The sequence below is a fragment of the Manis pentadactyla genome, chromosome 14 (assembly GCF_030020395.1).
Source record: "Manis pentadactyla isolate mManPen7 chromosome 14, mManPen7.hap1, whole genome shotgun sequence".
NCBI classification, from domain to species: domain Eukaryota; kingdom Metazoa; phylum Chordata; class Mammalia; order Pholidota; family Manidae; genus Manis; species Manis pentadactyla.
The window spans coordinates 29496750-29516967 of NC_080032.1; the positions used below are offsets into that span (position 1 = coordinate 29496750).

Below are 20218 nucleotides of genomic sequence, written 5' to 3' on the forward strand. Positions count from 1 at the left end.
ACATTGGTGCCGCTGTACACTGGGTTGGGGCAAACAAGTTTAGGATCGCACTGAGGCCTGTGGGACCCCCGCAGGCCCAGGATATGGGCTGCGTACTGTGCTTGTGTGAGGCAGACTGTGGGGAGAGGGCCATGGAGGGGCCTCAGGTCTCTGGGCAGCTGGGCAGGCCTTGTGCCCTGGTATGGCTCCCCCAGTCTCTCTGGAGTGCCGTGCCCCGGGTCACTGCTTGCCTCTCCGATCCCATCTGTCTCTGCCTCTCTTTGAACCTCCCATCTTCCCTGGGAGGAGTGCGCTGCCCTCTGAGCCCGCAGTGCTGTGTGAGCACCTTTTGGCTGATCTGATGCTGGGAGGGCCCAGCTTCCCTGGCCCGAGGCCTGAGGCCTGACGCCCCTCAGGTGCTCCCTGATGGCTCCTGCCTTGCTGGCTCCCACCAGCCCATTGTTGCCCCTCCCAAGCCACCCCACTGCTGAGCGCAAAGGGTGCCCTAAAGGCCGGAGCATGGCACTAGGTTGGAGCTGCCTGGGGGGCACTGATGCCAGACCCCAGGCCCTGTCTTTGTGTGGCTGCCAGTCACGGGGCCTTGGTCTCCCCAGCCTCTGTCTGGCTCAAGGCTGGGGTGCTCTGCTGTGGTCCGTTTCCCTTGGCAGGTGTGGCTGGTGGGTGGAGGGGATCCTGGGTGTGCGTGGGGTGATGGCAGCGCAAGGGAGGGGGGAGGCCACAAACACCCTGGGAACCTGCTTCACTGGGCCACACTCAGCCTAAAGGTGGGTGGGGGGAGAAGAAGGGTGCACAGTTTGGATGGGCATTTTGCTCTGGGGGGCGCAGGGGGTCTTACCCCACTGAGAACCAAAAATGGGGCACATTGAGGGCTTGCTCTCAGGGAAACAGTCCTGAACCCTTGTCCCGCTGACCTGCCCCATTTGCTGTTTCCCTCCTGCTTAGAAACCAGGCAATGCGGAAAAAGTTAATCCTGTACTTCAAGAGGAGGAATCACGCTCGGAAACAATGGGTAAGCCATAGTGCGGCAGCCCCGCCCCGGAACCCGCGGGCCCCTGCAGCCTAGGCTTCCTTAAGAGCCAGAGCCAATCCAGCCGCACCCACTGGGACCGCTCAGTGCTGCAGCTGTCTCTCTGCCGAGTGTCCCAGCTGTGAAGGAAAAGCTCAAGGCAGAGAGAGGCATGGGGAAGCATAGCAGCTGTGTCGGCGGACCCAGGGGCTCAGAACTCTGCTGCCCAAGGAGACCAGGGTGTGGCCGGGGCCCGGAATTCTGCTGCGCCTTGTCCAGCCTGGAACGAGGGACCGATGTGTTTGGCCAGGAAAGTTGGTGCCTCGTCAGAGGACCGTTTGAGGACCTTCTAGGCAGAAAGAGAGCGATCTATTGAAAGAGGTGGAGATTTGGGGTGAGCTGTGTGCTGGGTGGTGGCGATTACAGGGAGCTCCCTAGAAATGTTTTTCTGGCCCCCTGTGCCTGCATCCAGGCTCAGGAAAGTAAGGGCATCGAGAAGCAATGGGGCCTCCTTGCCTGCACGGGGCAGGCAGCTGCTGCCTCAAAATAAAGTGGTGCCGAGTCCTGCATCCTGCTGCCCACTCGGAGTCTTAGCTGGAAGGCGGGCCCAAGGCAGGGTGAGCGTGTGTGAGGGAGCACGTGCCCTGCGGTTTCGGGTGGCTGTTCACATCACTGATTAACGGGGTGAGATTAGGGCCCCGTGATGGAGGGGGTTACCCGTTAGTGTTCTTTCAGCTGTGACTGGAAGACGAGCTGGCTCAGAAGGGCTTCAACAGTGCAAGAATTTATGTTGAAAGCTGAAAAATTCCACTGGGTCGAGTTCAAGAGTCATTCCATCAGGTTTTACCTACGTTTCTTCTACACGTTTTCCAACCCTGTGTGTTAATGCACTGACAAACTGGTTTCCCTGTGGGGCTGAATTCCTGTGGCAGGTTTGAGTCTTGAGCCAGAGAGCTACCCTCTCTCAGACCATCTCACAAAGCTCTGATTTGACCCCTTGAGGGCATGGGTCCCTCTGAACCCACTCTGCTCTGGCCCCAGACTCAGCTGGGTCCTCAAAAGGAGGTGACTGAGAGGCTGGGCAGGAGACACTCCAGACCCTGGGACCCACGGGGTGAGAGGTAAGCTTTCCTTTCTCAACCTCCCCAGACCCCCAGATTGGCTCGATGGTGACCAGAGGACCTGGGCAGTGTGGGTGGGGCTCATGAAACTGGGTGCCCCATCTTACGCACTGAGATATATTTGCGAGTACCTTCTGTGGGTCTGGTGTGGTGCCTAGCCGAGCTGAGTGAAGAAGCCGCAGGGAGGACTGTCACAAGGTGTGGTGTGGGATAGCATGTAGGCCAGGGGTGCAGATGTGGAGGTCAGAGTGTCCAGCACAGGGCACAGCAAGTGCAAAGGCCCTGAGGCAGGAATGGTAGGACCCAGCCTGGAGTAAGCTGTGTAGAAGGTAGCAGACAGTTGTAAAGTGCCGTGCATAAGTGCCGGGTTGTGGCTGGTCTGAAGACGGTGGGGGCCAGATCTCTTAGAAGCATTTGCCCTTGACTAGGATGGGATGTTTAGATTTTTCTAAACACAGTGGGACACTTAATTTGCTCTTTAAGTGTATTCTTAATAAAGAATATGTGGTTTTCATTATAACAATTTTCACTCATACAGAAGTTTGACAGAAGAAAGCACAAAACATCTATGTTCTCATCTAGAATCTACTATGGTTAACATTTCTTTGTATTCATTGTGTGTACACTTGTGTGTAAAATAAGTATGGATGTTTTGACTATTGAACTGTTAGGAAGTGGGTACAGATACCAGACCCTTCACCCTAATACCACTGTCCTGTCTCCTGAAAGGAAGGAAATTCTTTCCTTATCACACCTATGAATTAATGGCCATTCCACAGAACTTTCCAGCCCTGGCCACATGACACGTCCCCAGTGTCTGGCCAGTGGGGGGTTGGGGAGTGGGGTCCATTTGGGGCAGGGCTGGAGAATGAATATCTGAGCACAGTTTGAAAGGACCCCTGTGGTGGGGGTGGGTTCTTGAGAAATCTCAAATGGCTCCTTGGGGATCCCCCAGTGAGGAACTGGAGACTGCTAAGAAATCTGGGGGGCTGTGTGGCCAGGCTGGGACCATTTTGAGAGAGGCCCTTATGAAAACACATTAGGAAGCCACTGAAGCTTCCAGGAGGGGAGTGTGGAATGATCCCATTCTTGTTCTTACATAACGAGCCGAGTCCCTGATGCAACATTGTCTGCAGGGCCTGGGAGGGGCTGGGCCCAGATGGCCCCCAGTCCTGGGTCTGCAGGCCCTGCCCCCAACAGCCCCAGGCTGCTCTGCGGGGGTTCCAGTGTTTCCCAGGGCCACAGCTGTTCCCCCAGAACCACGAACCTCCCCCAGGCCTTCCTTGCCCTTCCCTGGGAAGCTGAGCTCGGCACCTCTGGGAGGCCAAGTCTGGGGTGGGGATGGGGGGGCGGGTATGTGAGGCTGTGCTGTGGATCACAGGGGCGCAGTTTCAAACCCCACCCCACCATGCGCTGGTGTGTGTGATCTTGGGAGAGCTATCTTGCCCCGAGCTGCACTTCTACTCTTCTGTGAAATGGGATGGGGTGGAGAGGAGGACCACCTCCAGGCCCTGCGGCCCTGTCTTGCTGAGCTTGCAGAAGGCCTTTGCGGAAGGCTGTGGGCGCTCTGCCAGTCAGGAGGATGCTGGCATACCAGGTGCCCAGAGGCCTGGTTTCCCAGCCAGCTGGCTCCAGGTCTCCTCCCCTAACACCACCCTCCTTTCTCCCTGTCCCTTGGCCAGAGGCTGTCTCCCCCAGTTTTCAGGGCACTTACTGGGCACCCCAACTCTCATCACCTCCCTAAGTGCAGAGCTGCATTACACCATGCCTGGAAGGGCAGGAGAGGTTCAATTCTTACCCCTGCTGTGTATCCAGGGCAAATTACTTAGCTTCTGGCCTTAGTTTCCTTTTCTGTTTGCTGGGGATAATATTAACAGCCACCAGGCCATTGACTGAGAGGCTACATGCAATACGCTTAGGCTGATCCCTGACATATAGTGGGTGCTCAAAACTGCCAGCTGCAAGCTAACCCTAAAATCCATATGGGGTTGCAAAGGACCCTAAACAGCCAAAACATCCTGAAAAAGAGCAACCAAGTGGGAAGAGTCACACGTCCCAATTTCAAAATGTATCACAAAGCTTCAGCAATCAAAATAGTGTGTTCTGACATAAGGATAGACACGGAGATCAGTGGATTGAATAGAGAGCCCAGAAATAACCACTCACATCTGTGGCCAGTTGGTTTTTGACAAGAGGCCCAGTCCATTCGGTGAGAAGGATGCTCTCTCCAGCAAATGGTGTTGGGACAACTGGATATCCACACACACAGTGGGAAGTTGACCCCCCACCTTACAGACTTAACACAAGTAGTCACTTGAAGTGAATCAAAGACTAAATACAAGAGTGAAAATCCTAAGATTCCCTGGAAAAAACATAGGGGTAAATCCTTATGATCTTGGATTTGGCAGTGGGTTCTTGGGTGTGACACCAAAAGCACAAATAACAAAAGGAAAACTAGCTGTGTGGGACTTTATCAGAATGACTGCCAGCTGCCCCTCTCAGAATCCTGACCCACTGCTCCCTAACTGCAGTCCCAGGTGCGGGGCCGACAAGCCCCAGCTCTCAGTTCCCACCTGCACAAAGGGGATGATAGCCATGGCCTGTTTGGGGTTTGGGTGAGTCAGTCCTTGGGAAGGACTCAGCTCTGGCACGTGACAGCAGTGCTCAGCTGGTGTCAGTGGTGATAACAGCGATGATGGTGAAGGTGGTGGTGTGAAGATAATGATGTTAGTGAAGATGAGGGTGATGGTGAAGATGGCGAATTTTGGGTGAGGGCAGGTAGGAGGCCAGGGGTGATTCGTCCTTGTGACACACACAGGCTGTGGTTGCAGGGGCACCAGAACCTGCTCCTTTTCCACCACAGAAGCTTGCTTCTCATACCCTGCAGTCTGGCTTAACTTTGCTCCAGCCTCTCGAGTGTAGGTGTGTAGGGTCAGATTGTGTGAGTATATGACAACATATGAGCATGAGGGTGTGTGTGTGTGTGTGTGTGAGTGTGAGATCTGCTGCTTCCTCTGGGCATTGGACCCACCCTCATGGAAATCCCAACAAGCAGAGTCCTGTGGTTCCAGGGAAGGGCTGTGGCCACCTGCAGTGCTTTGTCCCATGATGCCCAGTAGGGCACACTGTGCACTGGACATAGGCACAGTTGACAGGAGGTGGCACTGTGTTTAGACATGGAGTGGGACATCCTCTTCTGGGACAGTCCTTGGGAGCTGCTGGGGTCTTTGGGTTCAGTGATTGGGGTTGGCCAGTTGGCTGGATGTCCCCTTAAAGACACTCCTGCCCATTTCCCTTGCTCCACCTGCAGTACACGGAGGACCCCAGATGGGCTGGGCTGTGTGGTTGGCTCCCCCTGCCTGCCCTTCCACAGGGCAGTGCATCAGCAGCCCTGCGGGTTTCAGCCTTGCTCACTGTCATCTGTAACTGCATTGTTTACCTCTCTGGCTCTCAGTGAGCGTTCTTCACCTTTTCCCCATCTGACATGATTTCTGGCTCTTGCCCACCAGACTGAGGACTCTCCAGCAGGGGAGGGGTGGTAAGGGTGCAAAGCAGAGCAGCCTCTCTCCTCTGATGGTGGTGTGGGCTAGTGTCCTCCAGGCCAGTCCGCATCCCCAGTGGGGAGCTTGTCTGTGCCACATTGCCACGAACACATGTGGGTGTTGTCTGCTATTGGAACTGTGTCTTGATCTCCAGCAGGTTTTTGGAGCAGCCCGTATATGTGTGAGGCCCACGGGAGCTGGGGATCAAGTTCTGCTTCCACTCAAAGTTGGCCTGACTGCCCCTTGGGTACCATTGTGTTTGCTGGGTTTGTTAAAGACCAAGGTCACAGGTTGCCTTTGTCAGAAGCTAGCATACAGGATGGGGCAGCGTATCTCAGCATGAGGACCAGAGAGGGGTTTTCTGATTGCGATGAAGTGTCCAGAGGGTGTTCCCAGACCGTGACATCTGTCCTCCACAGCGGTGAGAGACAGGGAGGTCCGGGTCTCATGGGCCAGACCCTCCCTGCTCGCTTGACGTCCAGGTCACCTTGGAGATGTGGAAGCCAAGCAGCTATGTTCTGGGCCAGGTGTGTGTGGGGGTCTCTTATCCAAGGACACACAGAATGTGGTGCTGTGGTTAGACGTGGAGAGGGACTTCCACTTCACTTGCACTCATGGCAGAGGTTACTTCCCAGAAATGGCCCCTGAGAGGCCCTGGGTCAGGGGACATGGCTGAGGCTGAGGCCAGGGAATGAGGGATGTTCAGAAAGAGGATGCTTTCCAGGGGGGCCTCCCTGGGCCTGGCAGATACCCCAGAGCCACTCTAACAGCTTCCTGTGAGGACAGAAATGGCCTCTGTGTGTGCTGTCCACTATGGACAGTGTCCCTCCTGAGAACTAAAAATGTGGCTGGGGACTAGGGATCTGACTTTTAAATGTTACTTAATTTTATGTGATTTGAACTTAACGGCCACTTGTGGCTGGTGGCTTTTGTGGTGAAAGAGACCTTTCTAGAAGGAGGCCAGGCTGGGGTGGCCCATTTCTCAGGGAGGGAGGTGACCAGGCCCTTAGGGAAGCTGTTGGTTTCCCTCAGGGGCCCCGGTGCGCTCAGGTCTCCGCGTGATCGTGTGTGTCTGCTGTGTGTGCTGTGCGACTGTGCTCGCCTGTGAGTGTTGGCCTGCGTCTGTCTGCCTGCGGAGCGGCAGCGGGGAGGCCGTGTGTCCAGAGGTAGGGGGAGCCGCTGCAGCAGTCTCCCGCTGTGCTCCCCCAGGAACAGAAGTTCTGCCAGCGCTATGACCAGCTCATGGAGGCCTGGGAGAAGAAGGTGGAGCGCATCGAGAACAACCCCCGGCGGCGGGCCAAGGAGAGCAAGGTGCGGGAGTACTACGAGAAGCAGTTCCCCGAGATCCGCAAGCAGCGGGAGCTGCAGGAGCGCATGCAGAGGTGAGCCTGGGGCCCGAGCCTCGCCTCGTCGTCCCCTGCCCCCGGCCCCGCTCCTTCCCGTCCATCAAGGACCTCGGTCAGAAAGCACCACGGGGTCTCAAACCCCCTGGGGACTCATCAGGCCCTTAGAAGTGTCACTCAGAGCCTGCTTGGCCTTAGCACTTACCTGAAACGTAAGATACATTCCGGTACGGCAAGCTCTGCGTGTGGTGTACCATGGCTGGTACCTACTGCTTCGGCCATTTATGTGGCCTGCGTGGTCCCTGGAGGCAGTGGTGATCCCTGGTGTGGACTGTAAGGGGAGAGGACCGCCTGGCTTGGCAGCTGTGTCAGGGCACGGGTCACACATGGTAGCCATGAGGATTGTGTGAGACTACAGGCATGCCCAGCACACAGTAGGTGCTAGGTGACACTAGCTTTTTTTTTTTGTTACTCAGACAAGGCGATGGGCCCTGAGCAGTGGTGACACAGGTTTTACTCTCTCCTGGGCCCTCATGGTCCGTTTCTCACCAAAGGCCTTTGCCCAGCGCTGGGAGCCCCTGCAGTCTCAGGTTCTGGCACACCCAGGTCAGGGTTGGGGCTCTGTGCCCGTCCCCTGGACCTCTCAGCCTGGCCAGTCTTGTGGGTGTGGGAGGCCAGGCCCCTCTACACCCCACACCCCCGCCACCCACACTCTGGGGAAGCTGTGGTCTTGGGTCTGTGCCACGGTGCTGGCCACACATCCCTGACTGCCAAAGGGAGGCCCTGAGTGTGTCCCTTTGGTCTCCAGCAGGGTGGGCCAGCGGAGCAGTGGGCTCTCCATGTCAGCAGCCCGCAGTGAACACGAGGTGTCCGAGATCATTGACGGCCTCTCAGAGCAGGAGGTAAGTCCACAGCCTTGACTCTGGCCTCAGCTCCACTCTTCCACGTCCCCTGCCCATGGGGAGGGTCCCAACAGGAAACAATTCACCCTGCATGGTCGGCATCAACGGGCTTGTCACCGAAGTGTGGGCAGAAGCACTGCAGGGCCCTGAGGCACCAGGGAGTAGCCATTGTCCCCAGGACTGAAGTACAAGAGAGAAGGGCGTGGAGGAGGGCCCTCTGGCAGGAGGAGGCCGGGAGGGTCACAGCAAGGCCCCAGTCTGACCCCACAGCAGGGAGGAAGTTGGAGCAAGTACCCCTGCCTCCTCCCCACCCCCACATTCCACCTTCCTGCAGACCCCTTGCCCACTGGCTGAGGCCAACCAGAAGCCTCAGGGCAGGGGTGCCTGAGAGCTGTGGTCTCGAGCAGCATCCTGGTACCCCACCCAGGGGCAGACGGAGAACTCCCCACACACTGCTGCCCTCCAGCCCAGGGTCTTCTGGCAGGACCCCCTCATCCTGCCAGCTCCAGGATGGTCTTTCTTCCCTGGGGCCTCCCAGGAAGACCTGGACAACTGGAGTTCTGCCTGGATGGCCCTGGCATTGGTCAATGGGGCCCAGAAGTGGCCAGGAAGCATTTGCCCCTGGGAGGGTTGTGCCAGCCTGTTCCTTCCCAGGTCTCATAGTTCAAACAGCTCTGTGCCCATCCCCTAGCCCCTGTTCCCAGCAGCACAGTAGACACGAGGGAGCCTTGCCTAAGTAGGGGACACATCCTCCCTCCCGGGGGTCTTAGCACCAGGTGGGGCATGTTGCAGTGACCCCAGCCTCGTGCTCTGGCCACTAGGAACACGTGGCTCTTTAAAGTGAGATGAACTAAAGTGAACAGTGCAGTTCCTCGGTCCCCCCAGCCACACTTTGCTCTGTAGCCGGGCGTGGTTGAGGCTCCCACCCTGGACAGAGCAGGTAGTGATGACTCCATCATTACACAGCCTTCTATTGGACAGTGCCACTCCAGGCCACTGCTTCTCAGATTGGACAGGCTGAAGAGTCCAGGGGAGGGGGTGCGGGGGTACATTGTAGTTCCCTAGGCCGCGCCCTCAGAGGTTCTGATTTAGCTGATTGGGGGTAGAGCCCAGCAATCTGCATTTTTCCAGGCTACCCTTACGATTCTGACACAGTTAATTCAGACTATCTGGCTGTTCCAAAAGAGCCTTCATTTAAAAACCTCAGTGTTATCTCCCTGTTTTGAACACCATTCAGTCCCCAGAGAGCAGAACTCAGAAAGCCATTGCCCACAACCACACCTGCGGTCTCTCCAGCCGGTCCCCCCAAATATGCAAGTCCTGCAGTGCCGTGGTTTAGTTTGCCTTGGAGGCAAGGGGAGGGCGGCCCTTTCCCGTGGGTTTACTGCCTAATGGCCAAGGGCACATGGCATCTCAGTTGATTCATTGTCCCCCTCCCTGCCCTCCCCACCTCATCCCAGAGGCCCACTTCCTCAAGTCCAGGCCACGTGGGAAGGTAGGTGCTGGCATCCTCAGGATGTTGAGGGGGCTGCATTCAGGGGGTGGAGCCTGTGTTCCTGGTTGACAGGGAATTTAGGGCAGAAATTTCCAGCCCAGGCCCCCTGCCTCCCTGGGAGGTTGGGAGAAAAGATGCTGCCCCTCCATCAGGGAGCTTTCAGCAGTCAGAGCACAGGCCCAGTGTGGAAGAACTGCAAGGCAGCGTATGGAGGGCAGAGCGGGGTCCTGCCGGAAGGAGTCTCTTGCCTGTGGTCTGCCATCCCCACGTATACTGGGCAGACAGCAGCGACAGGGACAGTGGAGTGCTGCCCCTAGTGCTGCGGAGACTCGGGCCTCAGTGGGGCCCTCCGCCCAGCCGGGGGTTAGGGCTGTGCCCCCTGCTTTGCCCCCTGGTCTCGTTGGGAGTCCTAAACATAGAAGAGAGAGGTTGGATGTGGGAGAGTGGGGGAGGATCCTTTGAACTAGCTGACCTTGATCAGGCTAGGCCCTCACCCGCCTCTGGATGCGTAATTAATTGCCAGTAATGGGCTGGCTTGCAGAGATTTGGGGAAATGAGCCCAGCTAAGCAGTGGCTCAGAGTCTCTTAATAGCCATCCTGATGCATTATGAGCCAGTCGCCTGACTCCTTCCTTGCATGGGGCTGGGCAGGCTTGATCGCAAGCAGGCACGCCGGAAGAGCAGGATGCCAGGGCTGGGGGTGCATAGCTGGGAGGGAATGGTTCTGCAGTCTCACCAGGCACTGCTGGAGCGAGGCAGTCCTCCTCCCTGCCCCACATGCCTTCTGAACCTGGATGGCCAGACCCTGTCTCCAGAGCTAGTCTGGCCCAGCTGGGCTGAGCATCTTTCCTGCAGTGTTTTATGGTGCTTGCATTTCCAAAGGGAAGATTAATGGCTCCCTTTACTGCAGATAAGGCGACTGTTGCTCTCGGCCTTCAGTTTACAGCTGTGCCCACCATAAACCTGTCTGGGGCTGCCTTTAAATTCTCCATCCCCTAGCATGGACTATTACTGTTCTTTAACTCATCATTCTCTTTCTGTCTGGTTTTGCATTGTCTCCCTCTTGTTCAGAACGCCTGTGCCCTCTGTGCCTCACCTGGACCTCAGTGCTGGTGGGAGCACTTCCTGCCCCCCCATCCCCAGCCCTGGCCCCATCTCGCTCACACTCTGACCCCAGCCTCTACCCTTGGTTTCCCTGCAGAACCTGGAGAAGCAGATGCGCCAGTTGGCTGTGATCCCACCGATGCTGTACGATGCCGACCAGCAACGTATTAAGTTCATCAACATGAATGGGCTCATGGATGACCCCATGAAGGTGTACAAAGACCGCCAGGTCATGAACATGTGGAGCGAGCAGGAGAAGGAGACCTTCCGGGAGAAGTGAGTGTCCTATCGCTAGGGCATGGGCCTTGGGGGCAACCCCCCACCAGAAACCCACTCGGTGAGGGCTTTCCAGGGTTGCCGTGACAAATGCCCCCGAACCAGGCAGCTTACAACAACAGGGATTTATTCTCACTCGGTTCTGGAGGCCAGAAGCCCAAGATTGAGGTGTGGGCAGGGCTGGTTCCTGGACATGCTGAGGGAAGTCTTCTCCGTGCCTCTCCCAGCGTTAGTTGGTTATCAGCAACCTGTGTCACTCCTCGGCTTGTAGGGGGGTCACGCCATCTCCTCCTCTGTCTTCTCATCCTGTAAAGAAACCGGCCACATTGGATTCAGGGCCCACCCTACTCCAGGATGACCTCCTTTTAACTGTTGGCATCCACAATAACTCATGTCCAAATATGGTCACATTCCAAGGTCACATTCGGAGGGGAACACTGTTCAACCCAGTACCAAGTGGAAAGCCAGCCAAATGGGAAAGGGAGAGGGGAAGAACATGGCCAGGCTCCCAGCAGCCGGACCAAAGCCCTGGGCATTGATAAGTGGCTGGCCAGAGGCTTTTTGGTTTTCATTCCACTTGGAAGTAGCTATTTGGTGAGCATGGCCTCCATCCCATAAGTTGTGCCAATGTTTTGTGGGTTTTGTGCATTTGTCCCTTTTCTCCCTCATAACAGTATTGCCAGGCTATCCTCATTACACAGGTGAGGAAGCAAAGGCTCAGAGAGGTTAAGACACGTAACAAAGGCTACACAGCCAGCAAATGGAGACAGGATTCCAACTCCCCCAGCTTTTGGAGCAAGGGCTTAGCTGCCCCTCACAGGGGTTTGTGGGGGAGGATGGATGGAGCCAGGAAGCTGGGGGGTGGCTTTGGAAAGTAGAGGCAAGAGTGGGATTCCCAGAAGTGAAGCTCGGGGCTTTGAAAATAAAAGAGCAGAATAACTTGACCATTTTGGGGAGACAAGTGGGGAGGAGCTGGATGGAGAAAGCCCTCCTCCCCTCAACTAACCTCAAAAGTTGTGTCTCAGGGAACCACATCCTGAGCTCAGAGCCCCTCCTCAGAATCCAGGAGCCTCTTGAGGTGAGAGGGTAGGAAACTGAGGCACAGGCAGAAGCCCGAGGGCTCAGAAAACAGATCTGCGTGCTTGGCCACTGGACCTCCATTTCCACCCCCAGAGAAGGCCTTGCCAGAGAGTGTCTTCGAAAGAGATGACCCTCCTTCTCCAGCCACTGGCTGTGGGTCCTGGCCTGGGGCCGTCTCTGCCCTTTGCAGGGTCCTGTGGCCCCAGAGTAGCAGCAGGCCTCAGGGATGGGGATAATTCTGGGTCATGTGCAAGGCTAGGGTGGATTACTCAGCAGACCTTAGGTCTTGGAAATGTAGGAGGCGTAGTTGAAGAGGGTCTTGGGTGGCAAATAACGCTTTTTCAGTAGCTTTTGGTTATGGAAATTCGAAAGCATAGGTAAAAATGGAGGGAAGGCCTAATGAGCTCTGCGTGCCTCCCGCAGACTCAGCAGTCTCCCCAGGGCATAGCGCCTCGGAGAGTGCCTCCTAGGGGTGTTGGGGTTTCCCGCTTAGAGACTGTGAACCAAGTCACCTTGTTCTGGGTCCTCCCAATCACATGTGTGATTGTTCCACTGTCGAATCAAGTCTACGTATGAAGTATTGCACAATTTTAAACCAGGGAAGTGATGTAGAGCAGTCACGGGTGCTGTTACTGTTGTGTTAGTTATTTAAATCCCCCTTGGCATGTTTAGTATTTTTATTCATTGATGCTTTCTTTGAAAAAAGGAAAATGAGGTATTTCTGGGCTGCTTTCTGAGTTTCAGCCTTTCTGGAGATTTCATGGTAGTATTCTGACCTAATGATTTCATAGTAGCTGAAGAGTGGGGGCCCCACGCTGGGCTGGGGTCTGCTGACACTCACTTTGGTCACGTGTGTCTTTCAAGGAGTGTGGTTCTGGCTGGGGTGTCGTTTTCAGTGCAACTGATAGCATCCAAGGCTTTTGAAAATCATGTGCTGGGGCGTAGAGCTCCAGCACCTACTGGTTTTGTGCCCTTGGACAGCTACTTCCCCTCTCTGAGCCTCAGTTTCCATGTCTGTAAAATGAGTATAGCAACAGTGCCTCCCTTATTTAGAGGTAGTAGGTGCCCAGCGCATAGTAAATTCTCAGTGAATGTTGGCAGGGGCTGCAGGTGGAGAGTGGGGGGTGGTAGAAGAAGGGACTTACAAGATTCCCAATTGATTCCTGGTCTCCTGGGGCCCCCTGTCTGTTTGGGGAAACCCCGAGGGAGGGATCTGGGGGGAAGGAAATGTCACTGGGGCAGGGAGAGGGAGGGGAGGGAAGGACTGTCTGACTGGAACAGAGGGCGTTAGGCCGCCTCCAGCTTTGCAGGCTGCCTGTGGTAGGATCCCAGGCGGGAAGCCTGCCACTGACTCTCAGCTTCCTCCTGGAAGAGAGAAGAGGCCGTTCCGGATTCTCCGGTGTCTGGCTGAGGAACAGGGGAGGGGCCCGCTGGCCGCCTGCCCAGCCATCTGGAGGCCAGGCAGGAGAGCACCGCGCTGGCCCAGGCTCCCTCAGGGGACCCGGGCCCCCACCCTGTCAGCAGCTCCCTCTCTCCCGGAGGGAGGCCACAGGGTGGTGGCGCGTCACAGGGACGGCCATGCTGAGGCTGGGCCCTGGCCAGTGGCTCCGCCCAGCATCCCTGGGGCCCAAGCAGCCGTGACCCACATCTCCGCCCCAGCCGCCTGCTCCTGTGGCCCTGACATTTCAGCCTTGCCGAGCCTTTCTCAGTAATTCTCCCTGCTTCGCAGGAAGCCAGTTGATGGGGCGCCAGCTCCCTGCCACCCCCTCCAGCTGAAGTCATTTCTTGCCACGGGCAGTCGAGCCTGTGCTCCCACTTCTGGGGAGGCCAACAGCCTCGTGGCCTGACCTGTGACCTCATTGGTCGGGGCCCCGCGTGGGCCAGGCGAGGCCCAACTTCCCAGACCAGGCCGGAGATAGAAACAAAAGCAGATTTTAAAGGGGGGGGGGACCCCACCAAAGAGCTGCATGTAATGTCCTCATTTTTCCTGGAAGCCGCCTCCAGCAGGACAAACAAATATATTTTCAAAGGCGCTAAAACCAGTGACTCACTCAAAGGAACGCCCTCTCCTACCCCTCGGTCCGCCCGCCCTTCCCACACCCCCCTGGGCTTAATTGCTCCGAGTGGGGCGGTGCCGCCCGGCTGGGCCAGCAGAGATGGCAGGCACCCGGGAGTGCGGCGGACGCCCAGCTGGGAAGCCCCCCTCGGCCTGGTCTCACGCCCGCCCTGCTCTTCCCACAGGTTCATGCAGCACCCCAAGAACTTTGGCCTGATCGCATCATTCCTGGAGAGGAAGGTGAGTTCTACCACCAGCCCTACAGCCCCACGGTCACCCCCGCGCCCCTCCGGCGCGCTCTCCTCGGGCAGCGGCCGGGTTCAGAGCCAAGGACCCTCCCTCTGCCGAAGAGGCCTCGGCCTGCTTGCCCCTTTCTCTGTCTGTCAGTCTTTCCCTCCTTCCTCCCTTCCTCTCTTCTGGGAGAAGCAGCCGCAGGCCCCGCCCCGGCCTCCCAGCCCGAGGGGGCGGAGCTCCAGGCTAGGAAACCCCAGGAGAGCTGCACAAGGCTTCCCTGGAGCCAGCTCCCAGCCTTGCAGCCAGTGTCCCCGCGGCTGGACATAGGTTCTGGAGGCCATGTTCCCCCTGTGTCCCCATGAAGGCTTTATAGGCAAGAGTGGTGCTGTCCCAGAGGCCTGGATGGAACAACCTTTATACGTTCCTCTGATGGTCACAGTATGCTTTCTGACGCTCCTGATGCCAAGCCAGGCACGTGGCTGGCAAGTCCCCATTCCCTTTGGGCAACCCTTTATGTGGAACTGGTGCTGGAAGCCCACCTGGTCCCTAAACCCAGCCCGAGGTGGTGCCCGTTTCCACACATGGCAGGTAGACAAAAAGCGTCCCTGGAGAATGGCGAAGCCCCCTTTGTGCACCCATGAGACTGGACCGGGTAATGCCCAGAGTGGCCACAGGTGGGGTAGCTGGCTCAGGGGGCCTGGGCGGGCCCTGTGTCAGTTGGCTGTGGGAACCCCAGCATCAGAGGGAGGAGTGGGAAGGGCATCTAGTGAGGCTTTCCCCTCTTGGGCTGCCGTTCAGGGTGTTCCCAGTGTCCCCCTAAATCACGTCTCTCAGAGATGCAGTGTCTGCCCGCTGCTGGCTTTGCAAATGCCCTGCTGCTGGAGGCCTCACACCTAACTATGGGATGTGGGAAGGCAGTCGTAGTAGGAGCCAGGCAGGTTATTTTAGAGGGTGACAGTTGTTCCCAGCGTCTGTCCTTAATGAGCTGATAACCATAGCAGGAGGAGATGGGGCAGTGTGGGGAAATGAAATCTCTCTGTGCCTGAAAAACCAGTGTGGAGAAGCAAGCCCTATAAATAGCCTTCCTCCGAGTTAGTGGTGGCTTCTTGCTAGGGGTGTGGACAGCCCAGGAGGCTGTAGGTCAGGACTGCCCAGAGGTGGAAGCAAGGGTTTCAGAAATCGGTCACTGAGCAGTGTGGAAGGGGAATGAGGGGCTCAGAGGTCCCTACATTGGACAGTAAACTTTGTGGTGCTATGGGGAGGATAGGGTTACAGTTAGAGTTAGGGGCCGGCTCTAATGTGAGGTTGAGAGTAAGATGGAGGCAGCCCAAGATGAAACTTAAGGGGATCTTCCAGAAGGATCTGAAGCAGGGGTGCCAACTGTGCCCCATGCCTTTGGGGAGAGGCATGTCCTGATGGTGAGTGAGGCCAGGGTCAGGGTAGAGGTCAGTGGACCAGCCAGCCCGTGCCCGCGTGCAGGAGCAGCTTCCGCTCAGGGCCAGCCCATGGTCACCCAGCATGGGAAGGCACTCTCCTGAACTGTTCCAGAGGAAGTCGGATACCCACATCACCCAATCTGCAAATATTGGCATCTGATTATAAGATGTCCTCTACTGCTGTTCGGGCCACATTTGTGGGCCAGGGTTAGCCTGGGAGCAGCCTCTCTTTACCGTGCATTCCAGGAGGTGGATAAGAACATGGATTGAGGCCCAGACTTCCTCTGCACCCAAAAGCCCTCATGGAATGCCCCTCAGAGGGGAGTTCCTGGCTTGGCACCAATTCTAAGCATCACAGAAACCTTTTACATCATATCAAACATTTAATGTGGCATTAGTGAGCTGTCACCTGGAGCCGGGCCCTATGGCTGCAGGTGGCAGAGATCATGTTGATGGTCCACAGAAGATGCCCTGCTGGTCCTGTTTGGACAGGGAAGTGGAGGGGTACACAGATGGCCAGTCACTTACTCAGCAAGTGGCAGCACTGGAATTCAGCCCAGGTCCACATGGAAAAGACCAGGGCAGAGGAAGGATGTAACGTTCAAGGTGATGAAGAGTTGCATGAGGGCATTAGTCAGGCTGGCTGTGCCAGACTTGGAAGAGGACATCAGGGCCCCAAATATCAGAGAAGAGGAAGCTAAAGTGAGGGAAGGGAGATCCCAGACCTGGGTTGAGATGATGTCGAGTTTGCCCATGGGAGCTGGCAGCCCTGTTCTCCTGGGGCTGGGCTGGCAGGTGACAGCTTCATGTTACAATTACCAATAGAAACAGCAACGATTAAGAATGAGTGACACAGGAAAGGCAGTATAGCACAGAGAAGACAAGTAGTGACTCTGTTGCATCTTACTATGCTAATGGACAGTGACTGCAATGGAATGTTTGGGGGGGACTTGATAATATGGGTGAATGTAGTAACCACAATGTTGCTCATGTGAATTTGTATATCAATGATACCTTAGTAAAAGAAAAAAGGGTAACCTTAAAGGATGACATACATTAAAAAAAAAATGAGTGACACTTCTATAGGTGTGTGCTCTGTGTCGGGTACCATCCTAAGTATACAACTAACTTAACTTGGTCTTCATAACAATTTGGAAGTATGTGCTGTCAGCACCCCCATTGCACAGGTAAGAAGATGAGACCTAGAGGGTAGGTAACCTGGCCAAAGGTACCCCGCCTGTACTTGGGGGAGGCAGGATTTGAGCCCAGGGTATCTGGCTTCTGGCGCCTGCTCTGACTGCCCACACTGCACATGGCTTTGTTCTTTCCTCTGTCTGACCTGCAGACGGTGGCTGAGTGTGTCCTCTACTACTACCTGACCAAGAAGAATGAGAACTACAAGAGTCTGGTGAGACGGAGCTATCGGCGCCGTGGCAAGAGCCAGGTGAGAGGTGGGAGTAGGTTGTTGGCCTTTGGGACCGTTCCCAGTGTGCTCAGCAGCTGTTTGCAAGATCGGTGGTGACTGCATGTGTTGCTCAGCAGTGGGCTCCCTCAGCTTGGGCCCCCTCCTTGGTGGCGGGGAGACTATCTCTGGGGGCGTTTGGCCTATCCCAGTAACAGAGGAGAGAGCTGAGAGAAATGGTTACTTCAGTTCTCAGCCTGGAATATTCTAGAGCTGGCCCAGTGACCCGTGGTCCCTGTGGTGAAAAGGGTCACATTCCCAGAACAAAACTGGGTTCCCAGGATGTCTCAGGTTAGTCACAAACTTAACATTGAAAAAATTTCAGTATAGTTTGTGTTAATGTTAATGCATATTTGAAAGAAAAAAAATAGCCTGTACTTTGACCTACAGTGTTTCAGACATCACTGCTTACGATGAGACTATGAGACTGAAGGGTTATTTCAGTTAGAGCAAGGCTTATTAGCAAACTATGGCTCTCTGGCCCACCCCCTGTTTTTGCGAATAAAGTTTTATTGACAGCCACACCCATTCGTTTACATATTATTGTGGCAGCTTTTCTGTTACAACTGTACAATGGAGCAGCTGTGACAGGAACTGCAAAGCCTGAAATATTTACTCTCTGGTCCTTTATAATAAAAGTTTGTTGACCCCTGAGTTAGAGTTGGTTTTAAAAAAATTCTTAGTAAATGATGGTAAAGATGATGAGGGTCAGTGTTGTGCATTTTAAAGGGCGCTCATGAGTGCTGGGTGTTTGGGAGGCAGAGGGAAAGGCCAGATTTGTCTCACATCCAGGCTGATGAGATAAGAGTCGGCTCAGAGCAGTGCTGGGGGCACCTGATGGGAGGAGGTGGATGTGGCTACAAAAGGAGGGCTTCTGGCTGGACACTGCCGAAGACTTTGGGGCAGTGCTGTTAGACGCTGGACTGGAGCAGGTTTGAGGCCTATCCTCCCAGAGATTCTGGCCGGGGAGAGTGATGGCCAGGAGCAGCGTGAGCTGGGTGCCTGACACCGGCACCCTCCAGCCCGCCCCCCCCGGGCCACTTGCTGTCTATCTCCTGGCTGCTGAGGGCAGGACCCTGAGGGCAGTGGGTCCCCATGTCCACTGTGCAACAGCCACTTGGAGGTGGAGTCTTGCAGCCTGCAATGGGTTGGTCCTTGTGGCTTCCCGACCCACATCTGTGTCTCCCTCCTTGCTTTCTGGGAACTGTGTTTCAGGAGTATGGATCTACTCTTCTGTTGGCTAAACCACATATGACGAGGGAAGCAGATCTGTTGATGGGGGAATAAACATCCCCTTGCTGTATTCTAGCCATCAGGCCATTATGACTGGGACTGAGCATTGTTTCTCATTGGCATGGATCATTGAATGTGGCTGCATTTGGTTTGTGGATAGGGTTTTCCTCAAGTTTTGTGTTGCCATAGTTGGCCAGCCTGCTCACCCATGTAACAGATGTATAAAACCAAGGCTTACTGGCTTGGAGCCATTTAGTTCTAAAGACCTAACTGTGGTATTTTAGATATTGAAGTACATTCAGGAATGTTCCAGATTGAGAGGCAAAAACTTAAATAAATGCCAGGCAAGGAACATAAATATGCTGAGGCATGAGAGGCAGTGGGGCATGATGGGGACTGTGGCAAAATAGAGGGAGTGTTACAGACCTTTAGCTTTATTTTTAAAGCATTGTATCTATCTACTGTGCCTGGTTCTCTTGGCTAGTCTTCCCAGTGCTCCTGTCAATACTGTCTTTGTGGGGGGCACTGTGGGTGGGCTTATGAGCCCCTTTCTGGTGGCTGGGCTGAGGGCTTTATAGAGGAAGGGGTTCTGAGTCAGCTGGGGAAAGACTCACCCTGTGCTTGAGAGCACATTTACATGGGGGCGGGGAGTGGAAAAGAGTGTGTGTGTTGATGTCATTTGTGGGGGTTACTCCTGGATGACTCCTGGGGGGTGTGGGGTGTCAGGCTCTGCATGTGGGGTCCTGGCTGCCATGCCTTTCACTTTGTGGTGGTAACGCCTTGCTTATTGACTCCTTTGTCCATTGGACACTTGTATGCTGGACCCAGGGGGCTCCGTACTGGGTGCATAGACTCCAGGTGTACACAGGAGGTTCCAAACAGCACATGGGTGGTCTGCCTGAGAGGCTTCGTAGAATAAGAGGCCCCGAAGGTGAGGCTGAGGAGCAGCCCATTAGGGGGTCAAGGATGGAGGTGAGGGTATCCCTGGCAGAGGGAGCAGCAAGTACAAAGGCGTGGGGGATGTGAGACAAGAGCACAGTGTCCTTAGAGTCCTTGGAACAGGGGTCTCAATACCTTTCAGGGTCTTAAGTGAAGGAAGGGAAGGAAAAAAATTATGGGGCCCTCTTTCTTTTGCTCACATTTGATGAGTAAATAGAGATATTTATCTACTCTATTGAAAACACAAGTGTAAATGTAATTATTAGGGACAGCTCACTTGACTTTGCTGTCCATGGGAGACAGTAGAGAGTGGTGAGGCCTGTGGCTAACTGGAGCTCTTGTGCCATGTAGCAGCTGCTGCTGACTCTTGGCCAACTGGCCATATGTTGTCAGATATGATTTTTTGTGTGTGTCAGATACGATTTTTGATGATGAGCTGGAAATTAGGTTTTATGTGAAATTGCTTCATTAAAAAATTTTTATGTCACATGAAAAACAACAATAAAGCAATGTATAAGCCAAACAACTCCTATTTGCTCTTGAAATCTGTCTTCTGTGCCCGGTATAAGACCTCTGGTTTAGAGTGTGGTGGGACTGGGGAAGAGTTAGGATTTTGTGACTTGGAATAGAGGCCAGGCCAGGGCACTGGGGAGCCCTGGAATGTTTTATGCAGAGGACAAATGTTTGTTTCTTCTTACCTGAGTTGTCCTGAATTAGCCGTGGTGTCTGCAGTGCTGAGAGATGGGGCTTCTCTGGTGAGATTGTACCCTCTGCCCAAGCTGGTGTCTCGGGCCAGGGCTCCAAGGATGCCTCTGCTCTGCCTCTTGCAGGAGGACAGAAGCAAGCCAGGCGGGAGGCCCGTCTCCTTGGGAGACAGGTGTGTTTAGGGTTCTCCCTGCCCTCTGGTCAGCCTGGACTGCTGAAGAGTACTCATGAGGCCTGGGCCCTGCCAGGGATGGAGATTTGCAAGGGCTTCAGTGCCAGGCAGAT

At 55.2% G+C, this 20218-nt stretch overlaps 1 protein-coding gene across 25 annotated transcripts in view; it reads left to right on the forward strand.

Annotated features, from left to right (window-relative positions):
• The window catches only part of NCOR2 (nuclear receptor corepressor 2), a 200756-nt gene that overhangs the window by 100478 nt on the left and 80060 nt on the right, over positions 1-20218 (forward strand). For 21 of the 25 annotated variants that reach the window (XR_008993700.1, XM_036921780.2, XM_057491719.1 and 18 more), the window contains 6 exons: positions 943-1009; positions 6879-7051; positions 7821-7914; positions 10610-10788; positions 14110-14164; positions 16940-17038. Coding sequence is in view for 24 of the 25 variants with exons in the window: in XM_036921780.2 (XP_036777675.2) it covers positions 943-1009; positions 6879-7051; positions 7821-7914; positions 10610-10788; positions 14110-14164; positions 16940-17038 (667 nt within the window). In the remaining variant the exon portion in view is untranslated. The remainder of the gene's footprint in view (positions 1-942; positions 1010-6878; positions 7052-7820; positions 7915-10609; positions 10789-14109; positions 14165-16939; positions 17039-20218) is intronic. The other 4 variants (XM_036921768.2, XM_036921770.2, XM_036921786.2 and 1 more) reach the window with 1 other exon arrangement.